Source organism: Oncorhynchus masou, chromosome 12 (genome assembly GCF_036934945.1).
Source record: "Oncorhynchus masou masou isolate Uvic2021 chromosome 12, UVic_Omas_1.1, whole genome shotgun sequence".
NCBI lineage: Eukaryota > Metazoa > Chordata > Actinopteri > Salmoniformes > Salmonidae > Oncorhynchus > Oncorhynchus masou.
The window spans coordinates 40,686,446-40,712,252 of NC_088223.1; the positions used below are offsets into that span (position 1 = coordinate 40,686,446).

The window sequence follows — 25,807 nt, forward strand, 5'->3', positions numbered from 1 at the left end:
GTTACACATGGGAATATACAAATGGGCAGTCAATAACACAATAGAAAAGTCTATACACAGTGTGTGCAAACGTTGTAAGATTAGGGAGGTAAGGCAATAAATAGGCCATAGTGGCAAAATAATTGCAATCTAGTAATTAAACACTGGAGTGATAGATGTGCAGAAGATGAATGTGCAAGTAGAGATACTGGGGTGCAAAGGAGAGAAAGAAATAGCAGTATGGGGATGAGGTAGTTGGGTGGGCTATTTACAGATGGGCTATGTACAGGTGCAATGGTCGGTAAGCTGCTCTGACAGCTGATGCTTAAAGTTAGTGAGGGAGATATGAGTCTCCAGCTTCAGTTATTTTGCAATTTGTTCCAGTTATAGGCAGCAGAGAACTACAAGGAAAGGCGGCCAAAGTAGGCTTTTGCTTTGGGGATGACCAGTGAAATATACCTGCTGGAGCGCATGCTACAGGTGGGTGCTGCTATGGTGACCAGTGAGCTGAGATAAGGCGGGGCTTTACCTAGCAGAGACTTATAGATGACCTGGAGCCAGTGGGTTTTGCGACAAATATGAAGCGAGGGCCAGCCAACAAGAGCATACAGGTCGCAGTGGTGGGTAGTATATGGGGCTTTGGTGACAAAATGGATGGCATTGTGATAGACTACATCCAATTTGCTGAGTAGAGTGTTGGAGGCTATTTTGTAAATGACGTCGCCAAAGTCAAGGATCGGCAGGATGGTCAGTTTTACGAGGGTATGTTTGGCAGCATGAGTGAAGGATGCTTTGTTGCGGAATAGGAAGCCGATTCTAGATTTCATTTTGGATTGGAGATGCTTAATGTGAGTCGAAGGAGAGGCAGACACATGGTGAATATACATTTTTTCTTTAACATTCCTATTGGCCAAAGTGGTCAAGCCTCAGACAGGCCTCTGCAGTGCGCTGCAACCTGGTCTCAGAGCATTTAGTTTAATTCTGTTTGTAAATCTGAGACACCCCATTTAGTATGGTATGTATTCATTTGTGGATGTCCATCTCCCATTTTATATGCAATGTTCCGAATGACAATTATATGTAACGTACTATATATTACAAATTTGCAAAAAGTATATGTTACAAATTCTAGCTATGTAGCTAGGTGGCTACCATCTGTCTTATGTAACCATACCAAATGTAACATATCATACTAATTTGAGCGTCCCGGATTTACGTGCTTCTCCGGTGTAGCAGTTGAGTGGAGTCACACACCATGTTCACACCATGTTCGTGGAAAAGAATGATGTCCCAAAGACTCCCACACTGCACTGCTTACAGGTCAATGATTGGGCTATGGAACATGGATGAGAGGCAAGAGAAGTTGATGAATCATGTACAACACAATACAAACAATGATTCCGTAGGTACTGTAGATAGGAACACCTGACTGAACATGTGCTTGTCACTTATCACGAATGGCATCAGGTTGAAGAATGCAAGAAAACAATGACTTACCCATAACTCACTCAGTAATTAATGATCAAAAGCTGTATGTATATAGAGTAAGATGAGTGGTCTACTCTATTGTATAAATTGATATTATACACATGGTACAGCCCTGAAACCAGGACTGTTCGCTGGGTTCTCTCATCTACAAGCTTGCTAATTAAATGTGGTTCAGTCATTACAGTGGAATGAATATCATGTAATTAGTGAATGTAACGCTACCAAAGGAGACTCAATTTGTCATATCAGAACGGCCTAGGTTATCAAGGCACAAGGCTATATCCAGATGCAGACACATGAGGCAGATGGTTGGAGTCTTAATGTTTATTAATCCAAAAGGGGTAGGCAAGAGAATGGTCGTGTACAGGCAAAAAGGTCAAAACCAGTTCAGAGTCCAATAGGTACTGAAGGGCAGGCAGATTCAAGGCAGGCAGGATGATCAGGTGGAAAAGTAGTCCAGAGTCAGGCAGTGGACAAAACCGAGAAGACTGGCAAAAGAGAATAGAAAAGGAATACGGGGGAAAACACGCTGGTTGATTTGACTAAACAACCAGACGAACTGGCACAGAGAGACAGGAAACACATGGATAAATACATGCACCTGGAAGGGGTAGAGACAGGTGAAACAGATCAGGGTGTGACAGTACCCCCCCAGGGACGCCTGGTGTCCTAACTGGGCGCATACCTGGCCGAACGGGGTGTCGGCGGTGGAAATCGGCAATAAGGGCCGGGTCCAAGATGTCTTTAGCAGGAACCCAGCACCTCACCTCTGGGCCGTAACCCTCCCAGTCAGCCAGGTTCTGGAAACCCCTGCCCCATGGTCAAACCCTCAGGAGGCACTTCACAGTATATGCTGGCATGAGTGGTCCGGATGGATGAGGATGAGTGCTGTTGTGAACCAATGCTTCAGGTCCACAAAGGCTTTGTCGACAGCAGACCATTTGATCGGTACCTTGGGAGAAGTGAGTACCGAGAGGGAGCCCACCAGGGTGCTGTAATCTGAAATGAAACGATGGTAGAAGTTAGCAAAACCAAGAAACCGTTGCAACTGCACCCTGGATGTTGTTTGAGGCCAATCCACCACTGCTTTCACTTTCCAATATCCATTGGAACATTGACCTCAGCAATGACATATCCCAGAAAGGTGATAGTAGAGTGGTGGAACTCACACTTCTCGGCTTTCACGAACAATTGGTTCTCCAGGAGGCGCTGAAGGACCTGTCTGACATACAAACACATGAAATCATATTTCAACCAAGCAGGTGTGACACGAAAGTCAGATATAACGATCTAATTCATGCCTTACCTTTGAAGATCTTCTTCTGTTGGCACTCCAATATGTCCCTGAAACATCACAAATGGTCCTTTTGTTTGATAAACTCCTTTTTTATATCCCCAAAAAGTCCATTTATTTGGTGCGTTTGATTCAGAAAAACACCGGTTCCAACTCGTCCAACATGACTAAAAATGATGGAATAAATTACCTGTAAACTTTGTTCAAACATTTCAAACAACTTTCCTAATCCATCCTTAGGTATCCTAAAATGTAAATAATCTATAAAATTTAAGACGAAATAAACTGTGTTCAATAGCGGATAAAATCCACGTGGAGCTCGTGACGTGGAGCGCGCACCAAACAAGAGTACACTTGGCTCTACACTTGTTCTGAACAGACATACTTCTTCATTTCTCAAAGGACAAACATCAACCAATTTCTAAAGACTGTTGACATCTAGTGGAAGCCATAAGAACTGCAAACATATGCCACAGAAATCTAGTTTCCCAAAGAAAATCAATAGAAAATACAGTGACCTCAAAGAAAATAATTCCTGGATGGTTTCTCCTCGGGGTTTCGCCTGTCAAATAAATTCTGTTATACTCACAGACATGATTTGAACAGTTGTTGAAACTTTAGAGTGTTTTCTATCCAAATCTAGCTCATACTCTCATACTTCGCTCTTACTTCAAGCTAGCTGTTAAACTTTGCAGCTGCACTGCTGCCATCTTGTGGACACCATCGGAATTACAACCAGAGTGATGGCTAGAACTGGGACCTTTATGTTGCATTTCAAAGATGGTGGTAGAAAAAAAACTGGTTGTTTTTTTCATTATATTTTCTTCTACCAGATCTATTGTGTTATAGTCTCCTACATTCAATTCACATTTCCACAAACTTCAAAGTATTTCCTTTCAAATGGTACCAAGAATATGCATATCCTAGCTTCTGGGAATGGAGGAGGTCTTTATTCCAGTGAGATTGTTAAGACGAACACCGCCATGTTCAGTTTTGACCAACCTAGGTCGAGGCACAGACACGGTCACAATGGGGATAGATGAGCTGACTACACTGACAGTGATTAGCATTGCGCATGATTAGCTTATGTTTGTGTGCGGGTGCTCGGCCATGGAAACCCATTTCTTGAAAAGTTATTGTGCTGACTTTGCTTCCAGAGGCAGTTCGGAACTCAGTAGTGAGTGTTGCAACTGAGGACAGATGTTTTGTACACGATATGCGCTTCAGCACATTTGACGAACTGGCTTGTTGGGAAGTTGGCATCCTATGACGGTGCCACATTAGAAGTCACTGAGCTCTTCAGTAAGGCCATTCTAATGCCAATGTCTGTCTATGGATATTGCATGGCTGTGTGCTCAATTTTATACACCTGTCATCAACAGGTGTGGCTGAAATAGCCGAATCCACTAATTTAAAGGAGGTGTACACATGATTTTGTATATAGTCTGTAGTGATTGCTTTGATATAAACAAAATACAAGAAAGGCTAATATACTGAACAAAAATATGAACGCAACATGTAAAGTATTTGTCCCATGTTTCATGAGCTGATATGAAAGATCACAGAAATTTTCTATATGCACAATTTCTCTCAGATTTTGTGCACAAATGTATTACACAGATGCACTTTGTGCTGGGGACAATAAAAGGTCACTCGTAAATGTACAGTTTTGTCACACAACACAATGCCACAGATGTCTCAAGTTTTGAGGGAGCATGCAATTGGCATGCTGGCTGCAGGAATGTCCACCGGAAGTGTGGATGTTCATTTTTCTTCCATAAGCCGCCTCCAACGTCATTTCTGAGAATTTGACAGTACATCCAACCGACCTCAAAACCGCAGACTAAGTGTAAGCACTCCTGCCCAGGACCCCACATCTGGCTTCTTTACCTGCAGGGTCATTTTAGACCAGCCACCTGGACAGATGATGAAACTGAGGAGTATTTCTGTCTGTAATAAAGCCCTTTCATGAGGAAAAACTCATTCTGATTGGCTGGGCCAGCTCCCCTGTGGATGGGCCTGGGCCTATGCCACCCATGGCTTCATGGCCTAATTAATTTATTTCAATTGACTGCTTTCCTTAAATGAACTGTAAATGTTGTATGTTGCATTCATATTTTTTTGTTCAGTATAGTTTGTTAACACCATCTGCTCTACTTCGCTCATGAAACAATAATTCAAGACGATCTAAATGCATATTTCCACAAAACTGATTGGCATGCAGATGCAGTTTGGACGTTTCACAGGTAAAACGTGAAGATTATCATTCATGATTGACAGTGATGATGGCCTATTTTGAAATGAGGTGAGCTTAACTTGGTCTTTGAGGGTATTAAAAATAGAACATTTTCTTGACAATATGCGTGGGCATAGGCAAACATTGCAATTGGAAAATGCATTTTATCCATTTTATAGAATGAGTTAGCCAGCATTAGCTAGCTTTGGTCAGCACATTTCACTCAATTCTACGACACTTTGAATGACTAGAGACATTAGTGGAATATTTTTTAACAAGACAACTCACAATGTATCACCTACTCAGCTGACACTGACAAACAGATCAATAAAAAATGACATTGTCTTGAATGCATAGCTGCGGGAAGTAGGGGTGCTGAAGGTGCTGCAGCACCCCTGATATTTAAAAAAATAAAAATACAAAACTAGATATTTGTTTAAATATATTGCTTAGTAGAACTGCATAAGTGTTGCTTTCCACTTTTTGGATGACTGAGTTTTGAAATCAGTGGAATTAGAGTATGATAGCTAAGGAGATGGAGAAAACACCTGTCTCTGGATTAAATCGCCAAACTAAGAGCAACCATGGCATGCGATACAGGGAGAAACATCCAACAATGATGTATACAGGTAAGATAGTCTAGCTAGCTACATTTTCAGATGTTACACATTTCTAATTTTGACATCAAGTATTTTCATTTCAAGTTAAGGTGTACTGTTAACTAGCTAGCTAAAGTTAGCTATCTGGCTCGCTACTTAACATTATGTGTATGGTCTTATTATTCATATATCAGAGCCATTTGCTTAGCTAGCTAGCTAACATTGAACCTGGTTGGTTAGCTACCTGCAGATTCATGCAGGGTAGTAATTGTCATGAGTTGGGATTATGGTTAATTGCTTAGCTAGCTAGCTAGCTATATGTCTTAACAAAATACTCCACTATGCAATTATCAATTTCAATAGAATGTCACTGCAACAAATTTTGATAGACGTAGCTGATAAATTCGCTCAGGCTATCTACTCCGATTTCAGATCAACGGTAAGATAGTCTAGCTAGCTACATTTTCAGATATTACACATTTCTAATTTTGACAAAGTATTTTCATTTTAAGTGAAAGTGTACTGTTAGCTAGCAGGCTAATGATAGCTGGCTGGAGCTAAAGCTTAAGAGGGTATGAATGATGCTAAATGGGTGTAGACAAAGAAGAGCTTTCTAGTAGGTACCAAAACATTCAAAGGCCATTTTCCAAATATGAGGTTACAAGTTTATTAACTTTCAAAGCAGAATTACTTTCTCATTGTTCCTCAAATGCAGTGTATGATATACTATGTAGCTCTGTGTCTCTGCTTTTATCCAATGTAAAAAACACCATTTCAAATTTTGCTACATAAGACCGAATCAAGGCGGTCGATCACATATGCTTGACATACTATACTGTTTTATTAGACCTACCATGCTGTTTTTATTTAGATAATTGTCCATTGTTATAGGTTAGTATTTTTACTAATACAGGATTGTCTTATGTGACTTGGTCATAAGTCTTGGTGTACAGGTAAGAGCCCTTTGGGTGCTATCTCAGTATGTGACGTCCTGTTTTCACAATCTACAGAAATTTAGATGGGTGGAAACATGCAGGAAGGAACAGACAATGGTGGCAACGTCAACTATCTTAATCTGAACAGAGTGGAGAGAGACAACTCTGTTCGTTGGGCTTTCCTAATTGCTTTATTTTTGCTAATACTATTATAAAGTTGTTGTTTGAGGAATCTACAGTCTCTCTTACTATAGAATTGCTACCACAATTGCAACCATCTAATCTAGACCTACAACAAAGGGAGAGACAAATTGTACAATGTGACGTCAATCTTGCCTGGATGAGGACATTACTGTCTTGAAAAACTCTCCAGTGGCACTGAACCAATGATAGTTGGTTGAGAACTTCATTCATAAGAGGGGAAATGTATGGACATTAATTAGGGATAGTCCCCTTTTGTTTGTGGAAATGTGATTTGACTGTAGGAGAATATAACACAATAGATCTGGTAGAGGAAAATATAATGAAAAAAACAACCATTTTTTTCTACCACTATCTTTGAAATGCAACATAAAGGTCCAAGTTCTAGCCATCACTCTGGGTGTAATTCCGATGGTGTCCAGAAGATGGCAGCAGTGTAGGTGCAAAGTTTAATGGATACCTTGAAGTAAGAGCGAAGTATAAGCGAACTACATGACATTAGTGGGAAGTCACCCAGGTACATTTAGGCAAATTGTGAAGGAGACATTTGCATTCATATAACCTTTTTCTGCAAGAATATTGCCAAATCTGTATACTTGGACTTTGATTTAGCTTTTCCAGTATTAGTAGCCATATTATAAATTCAACATTTGCAAAACAACCAGTTTTCATAACTCATTACTGAATATTCTTATAATTTTTGACGAAAAGAAAAAGGCATGCTGTCGCACAAGGTTAGTAGCTACATTTTACGACAGATATAGGGTTTGGCTCATTGGCTATCTAGCTAACTTTGTTTGACCCCGATTGGTGCTTATTTGACAAAGATACAGTCGATCAAATGAAGACCGGCCGCGTCATCGGCGTGCCATGAAGGCATTGCTCTCTGACCAAATTTGATGTCCTATAGGATATACTAAACCCCTAATGATATAGCGAAGTCTGGTTACGTTCTAGGATCTCTGAGGAATTCATACGAACGTGATTTGACTGGTTGAAACAACGTTTAGGGTTAGAATTTCACAGATTCATTTCTTTGCAAATTGAGTGGAAATAAAAAATTGATCATGCATGCTATATGGACCTTTTTAGGATATGAAAAATGATTTTATCTAACAAAACAACACTTCATGTTGCCTTTGGGACCCTTTTGATGATAAATCAGAGCAACATTTCAGAATGAAAGTACAAATTTCACCTTCAGAGGGGAATTTATAAAACCTATCGTGGTGACAAAGTTATTTGTTGTTAGGAGCTCTCCTTAAACAATAGCATGGCATTTTTCCGCAGTAATAGCTACTGTAAATTGGACAGTGCAGTAATAATAACAAGAATTTAAGCTTTCAGCGGATATAAGACACTTATATGTACCTAAAATGTACAGACATTTGTTGTTTTTCTAAAATATACGATTGTGACAAGGCACTGCGAGATTTACAACTGTCCTGTTAACTGGACAGTCAACAACCCTGATGGTATTGGTGACCTGAAGAAGAGATACTCTAACATTAGGTGTGCTTTTCATCATAAACCATACAACACGACCGTGAAGCGTAAGGGATATAGTGCCACAAACAAAGACAACTACCCACAACGAAAGGAGAGAAAAAGGGCTACCTAAGTATGGTTCCCAATCAGAGACAACGATAGACAGCTGTCCCTGATTGAGAACCATACCCGGCCAAAACATAGAAACACAAAATCATAGAAAACAAAACATAGAATGCCCACCCCAAATCACACCCTGACCAAACCAAATAGAGACATAAAAAGGCTTTCTAAGGTCAGGGCGTGACAGTCACCTCTGCTTTGCCTTGTCCAATTGAATAAAATGCATTCCCAATAGCCTAACTATTCTTTCTTTATACTAGTTTAAACACATTTAGCATAGACAATGTAAATGTTGTGGTAGGCTTAGGCAAACCATCTTCATTATCACAGTGGCACCTCCAAGTGCCACTCAGACCTGGGAGACTTGGTAGTACTAGTTATGTGTATGTTTTATGCTAAGGATCCCATCATTTCCTGCTTGCAGAGATTTCACTACCTAGATAACAAGGTTTGGATTTGCACTAAACAATTTGTTGCTAGCACAAGGCATGTACAAAATCTGGTTTAATATACAGTGGGGCAAAAAAGTATTTAGTCAGCCACCAATTGTGCAAGTTCTCCCACTTAAAAAGATGCGAGAGGCCAGTAATTTTCTTCATAGGTACACTTCAACTATGACAGACAAAATGAGAAAAAAAATCCAGAAAATCACATTGTAGGATTTTTAATGAATTTATTTGCAAATTATGGTGGAAATTAAGTATTTGGTCAATAACAAAAGTTTATCTTAATACTTTGTTATATACCCTTGGTTGGCAATGACAAGAGGTCAAACGTTTTCTGTAAGTCTTCACAAGGTTTTCACACACTGTTGCTGGTATTTTGGCCCATTCCTCCATGCAGATCTCCTCTAGAACAGTGATGTTTTGGGCTGTTGCTGGGCAACACGGACTTTCAACTCCCTCCAAAGATTTTCTATGGGGTTGAAATCTGGAGACTGGCTAGGCCACTCCAGGACCTTGAAATGCTTCTTACGAAGCCACTCCTTCGTTGCCCGGGTGGTGAGTTTGGGATCATTGTCATGCTGAAAGACCCAGCCACATTTCATCTTCAATGCCCTTGCTGATGGAAGGAGGTTTTCACTCAAAATCTCAATATTACATGACCCCATTCATTCTTTTCTTTACACGGATCAGTCGTCCTGGTCCCTTTGCAGAAAAACAGCCCCAAAGCATGATGTTTCCACCCCCATGCTTCACAGTAGGTATGGTGTTCTTTGGATGCAACTCAGCATTCTTTGTCCTCCAAACACGATGAGTTGAGTTTTTACCAAAAAGTTCTATTTTAGTATCATCTAACCATATGACATTCTTCCAATCTTCTTCTGGATCATCCAAATGCTCTCTAGCAAACTTCAGACGGGCCTGGACATGTACTGGCTTAAGCAGGGGGACACATCTGGCACTGCAGGATTTGAGTCCCTGGCGGCGTAGTGTGTTACTGATGGTAGGCTTTGTTACTTTGGTCCCAGCTCTCTGCAGGTCATTCACTAGGTGCCCCCGTGTGGTTCTGGGATTTTTGCTCACCGTTCTTGTGATCATTTTGACCCCACGGGGTGAGATCTTGCGTGAAGCCCCAGATCGAGGGAGATTATCAGTGGTCTTGTATGTCTTCCATTTCCTAATAATTGCTCCCACAGTTGATTTCTTCAAACCAAGCTGCTTACCTATTGCAGATTCAGTCTTCCCAGCCTGGTGCAATTTTGTTTCTGGTATCCTTTGACAGCTCTTTGGTCTTGGCCATAGTGAAGTTTGGAGTGTGACTGTTTGAGGTTGTGGACAGGTGTCTTTTATACTGATAACAAGTTCAAACAGGTGCCATTAATACAGGTAATGAGTGGAGGACAGAGGAGCCTCTTAAAGAAGAAGTTACAGGTCTGCAAGAGCCAGAAATCTTGCTTGTTTGTAGGTGACCAAATACTTATTTTCCACCATAATTTGCAAATAAATTCATTAAAAATCCTACAATGTGATTTTCTGGATTTTTTTCTCATTTTGTCTGTCATAGTTGAAGTGTACCTATGATTAAAATTACAGGCCTCATCTTTTTAAGTGGGAGAACTTGCACAATTGGTGGCTGACTAAATACTTTTTTGCCCCACTGTACATTGTATACTATTATTATTGTCTACTGGTATTATTTTTAAATTGAGAACGTATAGCTCTACAATATCAAACAATGTGTGAGTCAAGCTATTCTCTGCTTCAGATGCACAATGTCAAGTCGTGCATTGCAAATGCTAATAAGGCTAATGCCATCATACTGTAGGTGTTGCAGCCATAGTATGCAGAGAGAGAGTGACAATCAAACAAAACTAATTGGAGAGCTTACAACTGAACAAAACTGTAATGTTCCATCGAGAGGACAACACAGAATCACAGACAAATTAGATACACATTCACTTCCCCTCTTGATTAGAGGATTGTGATCTGTGATTAATCAACATTGACACTAATTCATCTTGAATAATTGTTTCAAGTTAACAATTAAAAGAAGTTTAAACACTTCACTTCAAAGACTCGACACTAACAAGTAAGTAAGTTAAGTCATATGTAAAGGTTCGCCATCTTAGTAACAAGTAGGCTATAACTACTAAGGCATAATTTCAGGTCTACTTGGTGAGCAGACTTCTATTCCAGCCCAGCAAGACACTTTAATTATTAACTAATTAAGTTTGATACATTGAATAAGGTGCGTTAGTGCTGGTCTGGAATAGAAGCCTGCAGACCCAGCAGTTGTAATAGGTTTATCCATTGTGTGTGACTTTTAAACTGTATTTCTGTTGACAACATTTGCTAACATACACGGAGTGTACAAAACATTAGGAACAACTGCTCTTTCATAGACATAGACTGACCAAGTGAATCCAGGTGAATGCTATGATACCTTGTTGATGTAACTTAAATGCATTTCGAACAGTGTAGATGAACGGGAAAATACAGGTTAAAGAATGATTTTTATACCTTGAGACAATTGAGACATGGATTGTGTACTGTATGTGTGCCATTCAGAGGGTGAATGGGCAAGACAAAATATTTAAGTGCCTTTGAACAAAGTGTGGTAGTAGGTGACAGGCGTATACAGTATGTAAAGTTGCCTAGCTACATTATGTTAGCCGCTCATTTGAGTTAGCCTGCACAAATTACTGTAACAAGCTTTAAAGTTCTATGTGTTTACCTGTTATCGTTATTGGGATATCAAGGTTAACTGGAAATTTATCCAAGTTACTTTCTTGTTTGGGAAGAACTCTGCGTACTAATTTGATGTTAGCAGTGTATTAACCATGAATGGCTTGACTGATTGGGTAAATCTGAAACATTTTTGACTTTTAAAACCTTTTAAAGTGTAAATGTGTATACTGTATGTGATGGCTGGATGACTTTGCAAATTTTCACCTAAAAGGACACAAATCTAACTGCCTGGAGCTCAGGACCTGAAGCAAGGATATGCATATCTTTGATACCATTTGAAAGGAAACACTTTGAAGTTTGTGGAAATGTTAAATTAATGAAGGAGAATATTACACATTAGATCTGGTAATACAAAGAAAAAAATATGTTTTGTACCATCATCTTTGACAATTTAGATTTTGGCCACTAGATGGCAGCAGTGCATGTGCAAAGTTTTAGACTGATCCGATGAACCATTGCATTTCTGTTCAAATTTTGTATCAAGACTGCCAAAATGTGCCTAATTGGTTTATTAATACATGTTCAAGTTCATAGCTGTGCACTCTCCTCTAACAGTAGCATGGCATTCTTTCACTGTAATAGCTACTGTGAATTGGACATTGCAGTACAATTAACAAGATTTTAAGATTTCTGACAATATCAGATATGTCTATGTCCTGCAAAATATTCTTGCTAGTTACAACCTCATGCTAATCATATTAGCCTACGTTAGCTCAACTCTCCCGCGGGGGACCCACCGATCCTGTAGAGGTTGTAAAATAATCAGTGTTATGGAATTTTCTCCACCCTTAAACAATCCTTTCCTCAGAGCGGCTTTTTTTTCTACTTAGCAGGACAAACAGGTTTTCCTTGTTCTCCTCCCCGGGTTCCCGCTCAAACCAATTAAAAAACTGAAGACATTGTCAAAATATTGTCATATCAACCCTTTACTTTTCTATAAGATGCCTGTGTAGTCCACAGCAAGTAATCTGGCACAGTGACAACATACCAAGATGATGGTTGTTGTTGCCAGGTAGCAAACAGGTACATGACACTGTAGTCATCATTTTGAACTTCTCCTGACTGTGACACATAGCTAAGAAATTTGAAGTATCTTGGCCAGGTCGTAGTTGTAAATGAGAACTTGTTCTCAACTAGCCTACATGGTTAATAAAAAATAAATTAAAAAGCGGTGGATGGTGTGCGTGCCTCCTAAGTTGTTTTGGGTCGGCCTCTGGAATCAGTTTAATTGCCCTGGGTTGTCCTAGATGTAAAAAAACATGTAATGGTAATTTCTCGGGCATTTTCACTTCACCTGCAAATTCTTTGTAAACCATGTTTTACTTTTTCACTGTCTGTATTTCACCTGTTATAATTTGTGCAAATATAGTTAGAATCTATATAGCAGGTTGAAGTGATACAGTCTACTGTGTGCTCAACCCACCTCTGTTCTCTCTCCATCTCTTCTGTCACTTTTTCTGTCTTGTCTGTGGCTGTCTCGGGTTCTTGTTTGTTACTGTCAATCCTCTTCAGTTATAGCCTGTTCTGTTCTTCTGATGTCTCTCTCAATCATATCATATTATTCTGTTGCTATTTCTCTGTCTTGTCTGGTGCCGCTCTCCATCATTTATTCTTATGTTGCTGTTTCTGTCTTGTCTGGTGTGCTTCTTTAGTTTTGCAATCCAAAACGTTCAAGTGGATACTGGGTAGCTTAACTTATTTTTGGCCTGTGTCTGTGTTACGTAAATCATCCTCTTCCCTACCAGTTGTCCCTGGCTGCTGTTCTAAGTGCTCCACTTGTCTGCTGTTCTTATCTGTCCACCTCCTTGGCTCATCTGCAAGGAAGTAAGGTAGTTGTACAACATGTCTTCAGTTAGTTTTAAAGGACAACTGCACTTCCTGATTTAACCTCGTTTTAAATTTGATTCAATAAGAAATGCTAGCGGTCATGACTGAACTCAAACGTGAGTTGGTTTTGGGGTGGTTTAATGTGGGTGTCTCATATGTGTGTTCGCAGGTGGGAAGAGTTAGCCAAATTATTTTGCCAATTAGCTTCAGCCGGCTGCTGAGCGACCTGACTTTGGATAGCCTATCTCCGGGGCTAGTTAGGGACCGTCAATAAATTGCATAATGTCAATGGTACAATATTTTCATGTTGCAATTTTTTAGTTGTCTCATAAAATATTTTCAATATTTGTAGATGTATTTCTACTATTTATAGTTTACCACAGGCATTACGATCGGGTTGCATGCAGCTGCACTCCGAATTGATTACTTGTGTGCTGCCAGTTGTGGCTGGCAGGTAACCTAGCAGTTCAGAATGTTGGGCCAGTAACCGAAAGGTTAATCTGTCAATATGCACTTGAGCAAGGTAATTAACCCTAATATCTCCTATAAGTTGCTCTGGATAGGAGTGTCTACTAAATGACAAAAAAGTTTTGTACGAGACTGACTTTATGACCAAAATGATGCTATTTACACTTTGTAGTCAATTTTGACAGTAGAATAAATGTTTCTGACTCATATCGATGGCACATACGCGGTTTTCTAAATGAGAAGTTGCTTTTTAGGAGCATTTGCTCTTTAAAGTTACTGTATACTGACACGACCAGGGCAACTCAACTATAAAGAAACATTAAAGTGTCCGCATAACAGACTAACATAAATCTAAACATGATAGATAAGAAGCTACATAGCCCCTAGGCTATATGAACATTAAGACATGAGCCAAAAAAAACACAAAACAACTGTGGAATGGAATAAATTAGAAGACTGATTAATTTAATTTTGTCAGTTCTACCAGCTAATGTGATATTTCTAGATTACTTAACATTTGGGGACACCATCTAAAAGCCTATGTATTTTTCTTCTTTTCCCCTCTCTTTCTGGCTGCCCACCCCTTCCCTTCTAAGTTCAAGTTCAAGTTTGTTTATTTGTCATATACACATGATATACATGGAGTACACAGTGCAATAAAATGGCTACTTGTAGGTTAACCTGTCGACAATGCAACAACAATAGAAAAAGTAAGTAGGTTGGTGAATAAAGATTAATACAGCACCCTTACCTGCGGGAAGTAAGGGTGCTGAGGGTGCTGCTGCACCCCCTGATAAAAATGTTGAATAATAATATTTAAAAAAATACAGTGCCTTTGGAAAGTATTCAGACCCCTTGACCTTTTCCACATTTTGTTACGTTACATCCTTATTCTAAAATTGATTAAATATATTTTCCCCTCATCAATCTACACACAATACCCCATAATGACAAAGCAAAAACAGGTTTTTAGAAATGTTTGCTAATCTATTAAAAAGAAAAACGGAAAGATCACATTTACATAATTATTCAGACCCTTTGCTCAGTACTTTGTTGAAGTTATTACACAGGGACCCTCGATGTCAATCTTAAATGAATCACCCTTTATTTGCCAGAATTCTGGAGAGGTTCCAACCAACTCAATGCACCATAGTACACATGTCAATCAGGTGCTTTCCCTGGGCAGGCCCAGCAGTTGTCTTATATACGACTATACACAGACAAGTTATATTTGCATGATTTAGCATAATTCATTCATCATAACAGTTTTGTTTCATTCATGTGACCGACCAGCACTGGTTCATAACATGTGACAGACCAATATCTCACAAGGCTTCTCCTCTCTAAACTGAGACCTTGAATCTGAGATATCTTTTGTTTGTTCTAAAAACAAGGTCTGGGCGTACTGCCAAATTTCAGATACTGATAAGTAAGGGTTCGTTAAATCAGTCACTTGCATGAACACAGAAATTGGTTATTAGAACAGCACATGAATAGAACACAAAAATCAGTTACCAGAAAAGCACAAATATTAAAAGTCCCATTATACACCTTTGGCAGTGATTACAGCACAAAATATGATTGGGTATGACGTTACAAGCTTGGCACACCTGTATTTGGGGACAAAATCCCAGTCTTCTCTGCAGATCCTCTTAAGCTCTGTCAGGTTGGATGGGGAGCGTTGCTGCACAGCCATTTTCAGGTCTCTCTAGAAATGTTAGATCGGGTTCAAGTATGGGCTCTAGCTGGGCCACTCACGGATATACATAGACTTGTCCCGAAGCCACTCCTGCATTGTCTTGTCTGTGTGCGTAGGGTCATTGTTCTGTTGGAAGGTGAACCTTTGCCCCTGTCTGAGGTCCTGAGCGCTCTGAAACAGGTTTTCATCAAGGATCTCTGTACTTTGCACCGTTCATCTTTGCCTCAATCTTGACTAGTCTCCCAGTCCCTGCCGCTGAAAAACATCCCCACAGCATGATGCCGCCACCACCATGCCTTATAGTAGGGATGGTGCAAGTTTTCCACCAGACGTGACACTTGGCATTCAGGCCAAAGAGTCCAATCTTGGATTTATCAGACCAGAGAATATTGTGGCTTCTGTCTGGCCCTGATTGGTGGAATGCTGCAGAGATGGTTGTCCTTCTGGAAGGTTCTCCCATCTCCACAGAGGAACTCTAGAGTTCCGTCAGAGTGACCATCGGATTCTTGGTCACCTCCCTGATCAAGAGCCTTCTCTCCCGATTGCTCAGTTTGACCTGGCAGCCAGCTCTAGGAAGAGTCTTGGTAGTTCCAAACTTCCTCCATTTAAGAATGATGGAGGCCCTCCTGAGTGGCGCAAGGCACTGCATTGCAGTGCTAGAGGTATCACTACAGATCCAGGTTCAATCCCGAGCTGTGATGCAGCCGGCCGCAACTGGGAGACCGATGAGGTGGCGTACAATTGGCCCAGCGTCGTCCGAGATAGGGGAGGGTTTGGCCGGCTGGATGTCCTTGTCCCATCACACTCTAGCGACACCTTGTGTCGGGCCCGGGCACATGCACGCTGATTTCGCCAGCTGTATGGTGTTTCCTCCGACATATTGGTGCGGATAGCTTCCGGGTTAAGCAGGCAGTGTGTCAAGAAGCAGTGCGGCTTGGCGGGGTCGTGGTTCGGACGATGGATGGCTCTCGACCTTCGCCTCTCCCGAGTCCATACAGGTAGTTGCAGTGATGGGAAAAGACTGTAACTACCAACTGGGGAGAAAAAGGGTCAAAAATGACCAAAAATAAAACATGTTAATAGGGATAGGCGTCGCGCTAGCGGTGAAGCTGGATGGCGCACAATTCAAATAAATAATCATAAAATGTATGGATATTTTAGGTACATATAAGTGTCTTATATCAGCTGAATTCTTGTTATTCTAACGGCACTATCTGATTTACAGTAGCTATTACAGCAAAACATGCCATGTGATTGTTTGAGGACGGCGCCCACATCAAAATATTTTTCCACTGGCACAGGTTTCATACATTCACAAATAACGATAAAATATTCACTAACTTTTTGAAAATCTTCCTCTGATTTATCGTCCAAAGGGTCCCAGCTATAACATGTAGTGTCGTTTTGTTAGATAAAATCCTTCTTTCATATCCCAAAAGTCAGTTTAGTTGGCACCATCGATTTGAGTAATCCACTCGTTCAACATGCAGAGAAAGGAATCCGAAAATCTACCCCTAAACTTTGTTTCAACAAGTCAAAATATGTTTCTATTCACTCCTGTAATCAAACTTCACTCCTGTAATCAAACTAGAATATTTCTTATGGAAAGAAGCATGTTCAACAGGAAAACGATTTTAGCAGGTGTGTACTGTCTTCATGGCGTGCGCGAACACAAATTTCCAAGACTGTGTTCCTGTACTAAAACTGATATTTCTTATTAGTTTTTGAAGTGACAAGCCTGAAACCTTCAGCATAGACTTCTGACACGCTGTGGAAGCCATAGGAATTGCATCCAGGAAGGTTTGTTTTTGGATTTTCTCCTACCATATCTACTGTTATATTCCCGTACATTATTTTAACATTTCCACAAACTTCAAAGTGTGATCTTTCCAATGGTACCAATCATATGCATATCATGGCTTCAGGGCCTGAGCAACAGGCAGTTTACTTTGGGCAAGTCATTCAGGCGGAAATGGAGAACAACGGAGCCCTACAAATACAGTGCCTTGCGAAAGTATTCGGCCCCCTTGAACTTTGCAACCTTTTGCCACATTTCAGGCTTCAAACATAAAGATATAAAACTATATTTTTTTGTGAAGAATCAACAACAAGTGGGACACAATCATGAAGTGGAATGACATTTATTGGATATTTCAAACTTTTTTAACAAATCAAAAACTGAAAAATTGGGCGTGCAAAATTATTCAGCCCCTTAAGGTAATACTTTGTAGCGCCACCTTTTGCTGGGATTACAGCTGTAAATCGCTTGGGGTATGTCTCTGTCAGTTTTGCACATCGAGAGACTGACATTTGTGAACAGCAGTTTTCAGTTCTTTCCACAGATTCTCGATTGGATTCAGGTCTGGACTTTGACTTGGCCATTCTAACACCTGGATATGTTTATTTTTGAACCATTCCATTGTAGATTTTGCTTTATGTTTTGGATCATTGTCTTGTTGGAAGACAAATCTCCGTCCCAGTCTCAGGTCTTTTGCAGACTCCATCAGGTTTTCTTCCAGAATGGTCCTGTATTTGGCTCCATCCATCTTCCCATCAATTTGAACCATCTTCCCTGTCCCTGCTGAAGAAAAGCAGGCCCAAACCATGATGCTGCCACCACCATGTTTGACAGTGGGTATGGTGTTCAGGGTGATGAGCTGTGTTGCTTTTACGCCAAACATAACGTTTTGCATTGTTGCCAAAAAGTTCAATTTTGGTTTCATCTGACCAGAGCACCTTCTTCCACATGTTTGGTGTGTCTCCCAGGTGGCTTGTGGCAAACTTTAAACGACACTTTTTATGGAGATCTTTAAGAAATGGCTTTCTTCTTGCCACTCTTCCATAAAGGCCAGATTTGTGCAATATACAACTGATTGTTGTCCTATGGACAGAGTCTCCCACCTCAGCTGTAGATCTCTGCAGTTCATCCAGAGTGATCATGGGCCTCTTGGCTGCATCTCTGATCAGTCTTCTCCTTGTATGAGCTGAAAGTTTAGAGGGACGGCCAGGTCTTGGTAGATTTGCAGTGGTCTGATACTCCTTCCATTTCAATATTATCGCTTGCACAGTGCTCCTTGGGATGTTTAAAGCTTGGGAAATCTTTTTGTATCCAAATCCGGCTTTACACTTCTTCACAACAGTATCTCGGACCTGCCTGGTGTGTTCCTTGTTCTTCATGATGCTCTCTGCGCTTTTAACGGACCTCTGAGACTATCACAGTGCAGGTGCATTTATACGGAGACTTGATTACACACAGGTGGATTGTATTCATCATCATTAGTCATTTAGGTCAACATTGGATCATTCAGAGATCCTCACTGAACTTCTGGAGAGAGTTTGCTGCACTGAAAGTAAAGGGGCTGAATCATTTTGCACGCCCAATTTTTCCGTTTTTGATTTGTTAAAAAAGTTTGAAATATCCAATAAATGTCGTTCCACTTCATGATTGTGTCCCACTTGTTGTTGATTCTTCACAAAAAATACAGTTTTATATCTTTATGTTTGAAGCCTGAAATGTGGCAAAAGGTCGCAAAGTTCAAGGAGGCCGAATACTTTTGCAAGGCACTGTATATATATATTTTTTTAAATGATAGAAGCCACTGTGTTCTTGGGGATCTTCAATGCTGCAGACATTTTTTCGTACCCTTCCCCAGATCTATGCCTCGACACAATCCTGTCTCGGAGCTCTACGGACAATTCCTTCGAGCTCATGGCTTGGTTTTTGCTCTGACATGCACTGTCATCTGTGGGACCTTATATAGACAGGTGTGTGCCTTTCCAATCATGTCCAATCAATTGAATTTACCACAAGTGGACTCCAATCAAGTAGTAGAAACATCTCAAGGATGATCAATTGAAAAAAGAGGTACATTTCGAGTCTCGTAGCAAGGGTCTGAATACATTTGCAAAAATTTCTAAAAACACTTTTTTTGCTTCGTCATTATGGGATATTGCGTGTAGATTGATGAGGACATTTTTTTGTTTAATCAATTTTAGAATAAGGTTGTTACGTAACAAAATGTGGAAAAAGTCAAGGGGTCTGAATACTTTCCAAAGGCACTGTATAACCTAATGAGGAACTAATTTAAAACACTGAGAACTATAGACATTTCATCAATTGCAAATTACATTGCAAATTACATGACTAGATTAAAAAAATATATACTAAACCCTCCCCTTGATTGAAATTGAAAAAGCATGACCCTCCCCCATTTTCCTCCACGTACCAATTCTGTACATTTCCATCCTCCTTTAGGAATTCAGAGTTACAGCTTCAAAACTACAGTGATCGACTTCCACAACATAAGCATCTTCAAATTGAACAGAAACAGTGTGAAAACAAAGGGAGTGTCTTTAATGCATTCTGGGCTTCTGTGTTTCTCTCTCAAAAATTTGAGCCGATAGCTCAAAAGCTCTTGACTATGGATACTCAGTGCATTACACTGATGAGAGGCAAACAACTGGGACGGCATAGCTACAAAGTGAGCGGAATTAGATGCCTTACTATTTCATCCCAATGAAAATGTTGTTCCACTACCTCCGTAATAGACGTTTTGATAACTGGTTTCAAACCATCCATCAAAGTAGACGTATACATTCTATCAATGTACTCACATACCCAATATTTTTGATGCTGAGTACATCAACTAATTTTGGTTTAAATGGTTTTGCTTTTTTGTTGATGGGAACGCTGACATCAAAACGCTGGTGTATTGAGCTTTTGATTTTTGTTTTCTGTCATTGTGCCAACTCACTATAGCATCTCTGAATTCTCTATTAGATTGTAATTTTCCATCAGCAGGGAAGTGCTGACCAATCTTATCTGGTTTGCTCAATTCTTCCCATATTTGAGCTGAATTGGTAGAATGCTCATGCGCCTCTTTCAGCGCCTCTATGGCTTTACATGGAGAATCGGGGCAACCGGTCGCCATTTCAATAGTTAGGAGGGAATAGTTATTATTCTGACGCCTCTCCTGAAGGTGTCCAGAGCATTTAGATTTCCTCAACCACAGCTCTAATACACACCAATTTATTTTATTTTTAAATGTAGGTAGTTATACCCACTTCCCGGAGAGTAGTTACGGTATAGCTACCTAATAATTTGGTCAAAGGACCTGATACCTTGCATTAGAAACAATACTGAAGTGTTTGGCAATTTTCTACTGGAGAATGCTGGTGACCTAATGTCTTATACCAGTGTTACGCTTCATATCACTGTTGTTGACAACACACACAACCAGTATTATTCACAGTTGTCTTCCTATTTACACATAATCAGTTACGGTTCCCCGCCCCAATAGGGCATAAAACAACCTCTCCTTATTGCTATTGCTAATACATTCGAATCATGTTAAAACAACATTTGAATATCTTCTTGCTTTTCTAACCATGAATGAGGCTCTCCTCCAGAACTCGTAGGCAACCTTTTTCACCATCCACATTCCCACTAACAACCTTTCATCTTTAATCAAGTACAGATACTCTCAGATTTCTCCTATTCTCCACCATTTGCACTTCCTTCCTTTGTCCTTCTACATGGGCTATTCTCTACAACCTTTCGTACTAGTACACATGCATGAAAATATATCCACACACACACATTTTACTGCCTCACGACCACCGCGGCTGGGACTTTTGTCCCACTTACGGATCTCTCAGGGGAACAACCCCCACTAGGGACCTATCCTACACAGAACCTACCCTACACTGTCATTAGCTATCGATCTAGGGACCTATCCTAACGGAACCTACTGTATCCTACACCATAGATCTCCCTATGGATCTCGGGACCTATCCTTGCAGAATCAACCCTACACCAATGATTGATAACCGTTTGTATCACAATGGAACTACTGAATAAACTCAGGCTTTCTAGGTCCATATCCTATAATTGTTTCAGCCTATGACTCTGAGTGGTAACAGGTGTAAGAACTGTGCCTACCTTGTTTTTGGTGCCGGGCTCCTGTTTCACTGATTCGGACTTTCTAGTTTGACTGTAAATCGTGGTGAATCGTGTTGACAATGCCAACTGTTCCGTTCTGAACAAACAGAATAAAACTCACAGACAACTAGTAAAGCTCAAACCAAGTTTATCCCCACATCGGGTCAAACAGCAGAAAAGACAAAGACATGTTTCCACCAGCACAAGTATTTATACTATTAGGCAGCGTCTTCTTCTTGCACATCTAGATAGCCAATACAGCTCTGTTGCAAGGCACAAACTTAGGTGGTGTGTATGTAATAGAACTGTTCCTTGTCGCTTTAGCTGACGTGACCTCGGCCCACATTCCTCACCCCTTTCCTAATCCACGGCTATCCAACGTTATCAGTGACTGAAACCAGACTGTTACCCTTTGGCCCTCTCCATAGGATCCATGAGATTTAACAATAACATTATACATGCAAAGTAGTTATAGTATGGAAACATGAAAAAGTACATATTTCATGCTAGAACAGCATCGACACATGAGAAAACCAGAGTCAAGCCGGTTTAAACATGTAGCGTGAACAAAACAAACTGGGACGGTCTTCTAGTTCTTCAGAATCAGAATGTGTCTTCTACTTCCTCTAGCTCAGCGTTTTCCAAACTCGGTCCTCGGGACCCCAAGTGGTGCACGTTTTGGCTGTTGCCCCTAGCACTAGATTCAAATGATCAAAGCTTGATGATTTGTTGATTATTTGAATCAGCTATGCAGTGCTAGGGCAAAACCCAAAACGTGCACCCCTTGGGGTCCCGAGGACAGAGTTTGGAAAACCCTCCTCTAGTAGGTCTAGTACAGCATGCTCCACACGGAGGCCACCAGGGCGGCGCCAAGAGCTGTGGTGACAGAGAGCTTGGCGGAAGTTGCGCCGCTAATTGTGACTGGGTTGCACTTGCAGGAGTTGCAGCAGGCCTTGACGGAGGTGTAAGTGGTGCCCAGGAGGGTGGCGTTGGTGGTGGTGTTGCACATAGCACTCTCCAGACAGCCTTGGGTGTTGAAGCCTGCGAAAGTAGTGAGGGAAGGGAAGGCTCGAAAGAGAGAGCGAGAAAGAGCGAGAGAGAAAATAGTAGAGTTAGAATGACAGTGAACATGATGCTGTGTGTGTGTGTGTGTGTGTGTGTGTGTGTGTGTGTGTGTGTGTGTGTGTGTGTGTGTGTGTGTGTGTGTGTGTGTGTGTGTGTGTGTGTGTGTGTGTGTGTGTGTGTGTGTGTGTGTGTGTGTGTGTGTACAAGGGTGGGTAGTTTCTACTAAGCAGGTCATCCAGGTGGGCTGAATGAGAAGAGCGGATGGGTGAGGGAGGTGGGGGGGTTGAGGCGGGGAAGGGTACTTACTAACCCTTCCAGTGAAGCAGCTACTTGTGTTGGTTATGCAGACCTCATCCGCAGTGTTCATGCAAACACCCAGCAGGCCCACACTACATTTGTTGCATGTCAGGGATACAAGTCCCAAACTTTGAGGCGGACTCGGCTGAAACACACAACGTTGGGTGGTGTTAGACAATTAGATAACATGGCTTCACAGACAATGAATGACCATTGTTTTGTCACTAAGTAATTCATTGTTGGGGGTAGAGAGAGAGTGAGAGGAAACATGACGCACATTCATTACGTCACTCTATTCTGTTCTATACTGTTATTGTGCATTATATGAATTCTATGCCAACACCAAAGCAATCGTCATCACCAAAACCTGCTGTGGTTGAACTGAAGGCCACACCCAGTTTTGATGTATGGCCATAGACATCTGAAGACCGCAGACCACACCCTTGTTTGGTGTGCTATTCAATGAATGAGGAAAATCACTGAAATGGCATGCCATTACAACATAGACATTGCATTGATCATACAAATCCCTCTCTCATCATTTAAAACTAATCTTTCTTGTCTCCATTATTCTCTGTTGGTCTCTACAAGTGTTATGCAGTAATCTCCGATTTCTTTGAAAAATCCCCTAACGGTGCAAGCAAAAGAATGGGGAAAGTGGTCTCTACCTTCTACATTCCACACCCACTCCCCTGCTCTCTCCATGCTGTAGAATACACCACTAGCCGATGCTTACCTTTTCCACCAGCATCACTACGTGCTAAAAAATGTTTTGCCTGGAGATGCTGGATATTGCTACATTACCAGCCAACAAACTCAATAAAAACTTTATGGATGAAACGACAACCATGGATAAGTCGAAAAATAAACAATAAAAAAAACGAACTGACCCTTCAAACTGAATGGCATTGACACTTTAACTCACATGATGAAACCTCTGGCGGAGGATTGCCCTGCCCTAAAATGATAACCATTAAAATCAAATATTGTCCAAGCAAACTGCATCCTCAGTTTTGTTTGTGAGTGAGTGGCATAGATTATCGATTAGACTCACCCGGCATAAAAGATGCAGCAACTGCAAGGATTCCAAAAATGATTTTGTTCATCTTGACAAAAGTGATGAATTGAGTTTTGATCCCAGAAAGAATTATTTTCAAAAGTCTAGTGTACTTAAAGTTGGCAGTGACTACAGAGCGGTGAAGCATGAGTTATAGACCTGGGATTATATACTGTCAGAGTTGGGTTGGTATGGGGGGCAAAGGGAGGGGGTCAAAGGGAGGAGGGGGTGGAGGGTTCAACTAGGCTTCTGTCATGTACACCATAGAGGACAGGTATTCCCAAACTGGGGTTCCCCCTGGGGTACGTGCAATGCCGTCAGGGGTACGCCAAACTAAAATGTGATTCACGTTTAAGGGACTGTGAGGGGATGTTAGGTAGAGAGGAGAGGTGCAGGACAGTCTTTTTACAAGGCTCTCACTGCAGTATTATTCCCAACGATTCCTCTTTAGATCTTGGAGTACCAGTAAAAGCAAGACTAGACATAAAATAGCCTGTCGTACACTTATTTCAAGAATTTTATTTTCTACTACTCGTCTATCGAGGAGAGATTTCAGTTTGCTCTTGCTTGCTGAATGTAAAATACAGAAACCCGAAAGAACTGGTTGTGAGTTCAAAAGGAGAAAAAGAGAGCATGCGATGGTGTGATCAAAATACACCATGTGAGTAGCCAGCTAATGTACCTTTCTGGACCGTCTAAACTGTCGAATAGACCCATAACTGATCCAAATGATTGCATAATCAGGCCTAGGCAGTATGCAGTTATTTCGGCATGAAGCATTCAAAACATGACGTTTGAGCGGTTATTCAAGTTAGCTTACAACACTGCAGTTTACAGCCATAGCCATTCATTGCAGGTGTATCTCACTGATCATCCCTAAAGCCAACACCTCATTTGGCCGCCTTTCGTTCCAGTTTTCTGCTGTCTGTGACTGGAACGAATTGCAAAAATCGCTGAAGTTGGAGACTTTTATCTCCCTCACCAACTTCAAACATCTGATATCTGAGCACCTAAACGATCGCTGCAGCTGTACATAGTCTTATAGGTAAATAGCCCACCCAATTTTACCTACCTCATCTCCATACTGTTTTTATTTATTTACTTTTCTGCTCTTTTGCACATCAATATCTCTACCTGTACATGACCATCTGATCATTTATCACTCCAGTGTTAATCTGCAAAATTGTAATTATTTGTCTACCTCCTCATGCCTTTTGCACACAATGTATATAGACCCTTTTTTTCTACTGTGTTATTGACTTGTTTATTGTTTACTCAATGTGTAACTCTGTGTTGTCTGTTCACACTGCTATGCTTTATCTTGGCCAGGTCGCAGTTGTAAATGAGAACTTGTTCTCAACTAGCCTACCTGGTTAAATAAAGGTGAAAAAAAAAAAAAAAAAAAAAAAAATTGAGTAGGTCTACTCTCTTGAAAACAATAACACATTCTTGCACCGTGTTGTTGTAGCCTATAGATAGAATAATGTTTAAAAAGTAGGCCTAATCAGTAGTGGAGCTTTGCGTGCCCGATGTCCTCGGGACTGCAGAGCGCAGCCTGTAGGAAGGCACAGATCTGCCATTTCATAATCTGTTAGCCAGAAGAAAAAGATTGCTTGCACAAAAAAAAAAAAAATGTTTGTTGTTGAATTTCTACATTTAATTTAAATAAGAGTTTCTATATTATATTTTTCATTAGGCTCCATGTAGTCTACATTGAAGTAGGCTTCTTATTTGCAGTTGTTGCTATGACAATGAACACGCCCTGAAGCACTGAATGGTCTGTGTTAACACCTTATTCATAAGCCTACAGCGTGCAGTAGCATGCTTTGATCAGTTAATTATAGGTTTAGGCTACTGTAGAACGATAAACTCTCCTCAAGTGTGGATGCTCGCCAACATTTTATAGTTATGTGTAATTT

The 25,807-nt window shown here is 40.7% G+C and overlaps 1 protein-coding gene and 1 long non-coding RNA gene across 2 annotated transcripts; both read right to left on the reverse strand.

The window, feature by feature from the left end:
- Positions 1-1,789: 1,789 nt before the first annotated feature.
- On the reverse strand, positions 1,790-13,408 carry LOC135549105 (uncharacterized). Its single transcript, XR_010456939.1, has 4 exons — positions 12,958-13,408; positions 2,774-2,811; positions 2,587-2,689; positions 1,790-2,466 (listed from the first exon to the last, which is right to left on the reverse strand). It is a non-coding gene; the product is annotated as an uncharacterized LOC135549105 (long non-coding RNA).
- An 8,863-nt stretch (positions 13,409-22,271) lies between these two features.
- On the reverse strand, positions 22,272-23,582 carry LOC135549324 (zinc import ATP-binding protein ZnuC-like). Its single transcript, XM_064979330.1, has 2 exons — positions 23,568-23,582; positions 22,272-22,976 (listed from the first exon to the last, which is right to left on the reverse strand). Exons 1-2 carry the CDS (start codon positions 23,580-23,582, stop codon positions 22,299-22,301), a joined length of 693 nt encoding a protein of 230 aa, XP_064835402.1. The 3' UTR covers positions 22,272-22,298.
- Between the last annotated feature and the right edge of the window lie 2,225 nt (positions 23,583-25,807).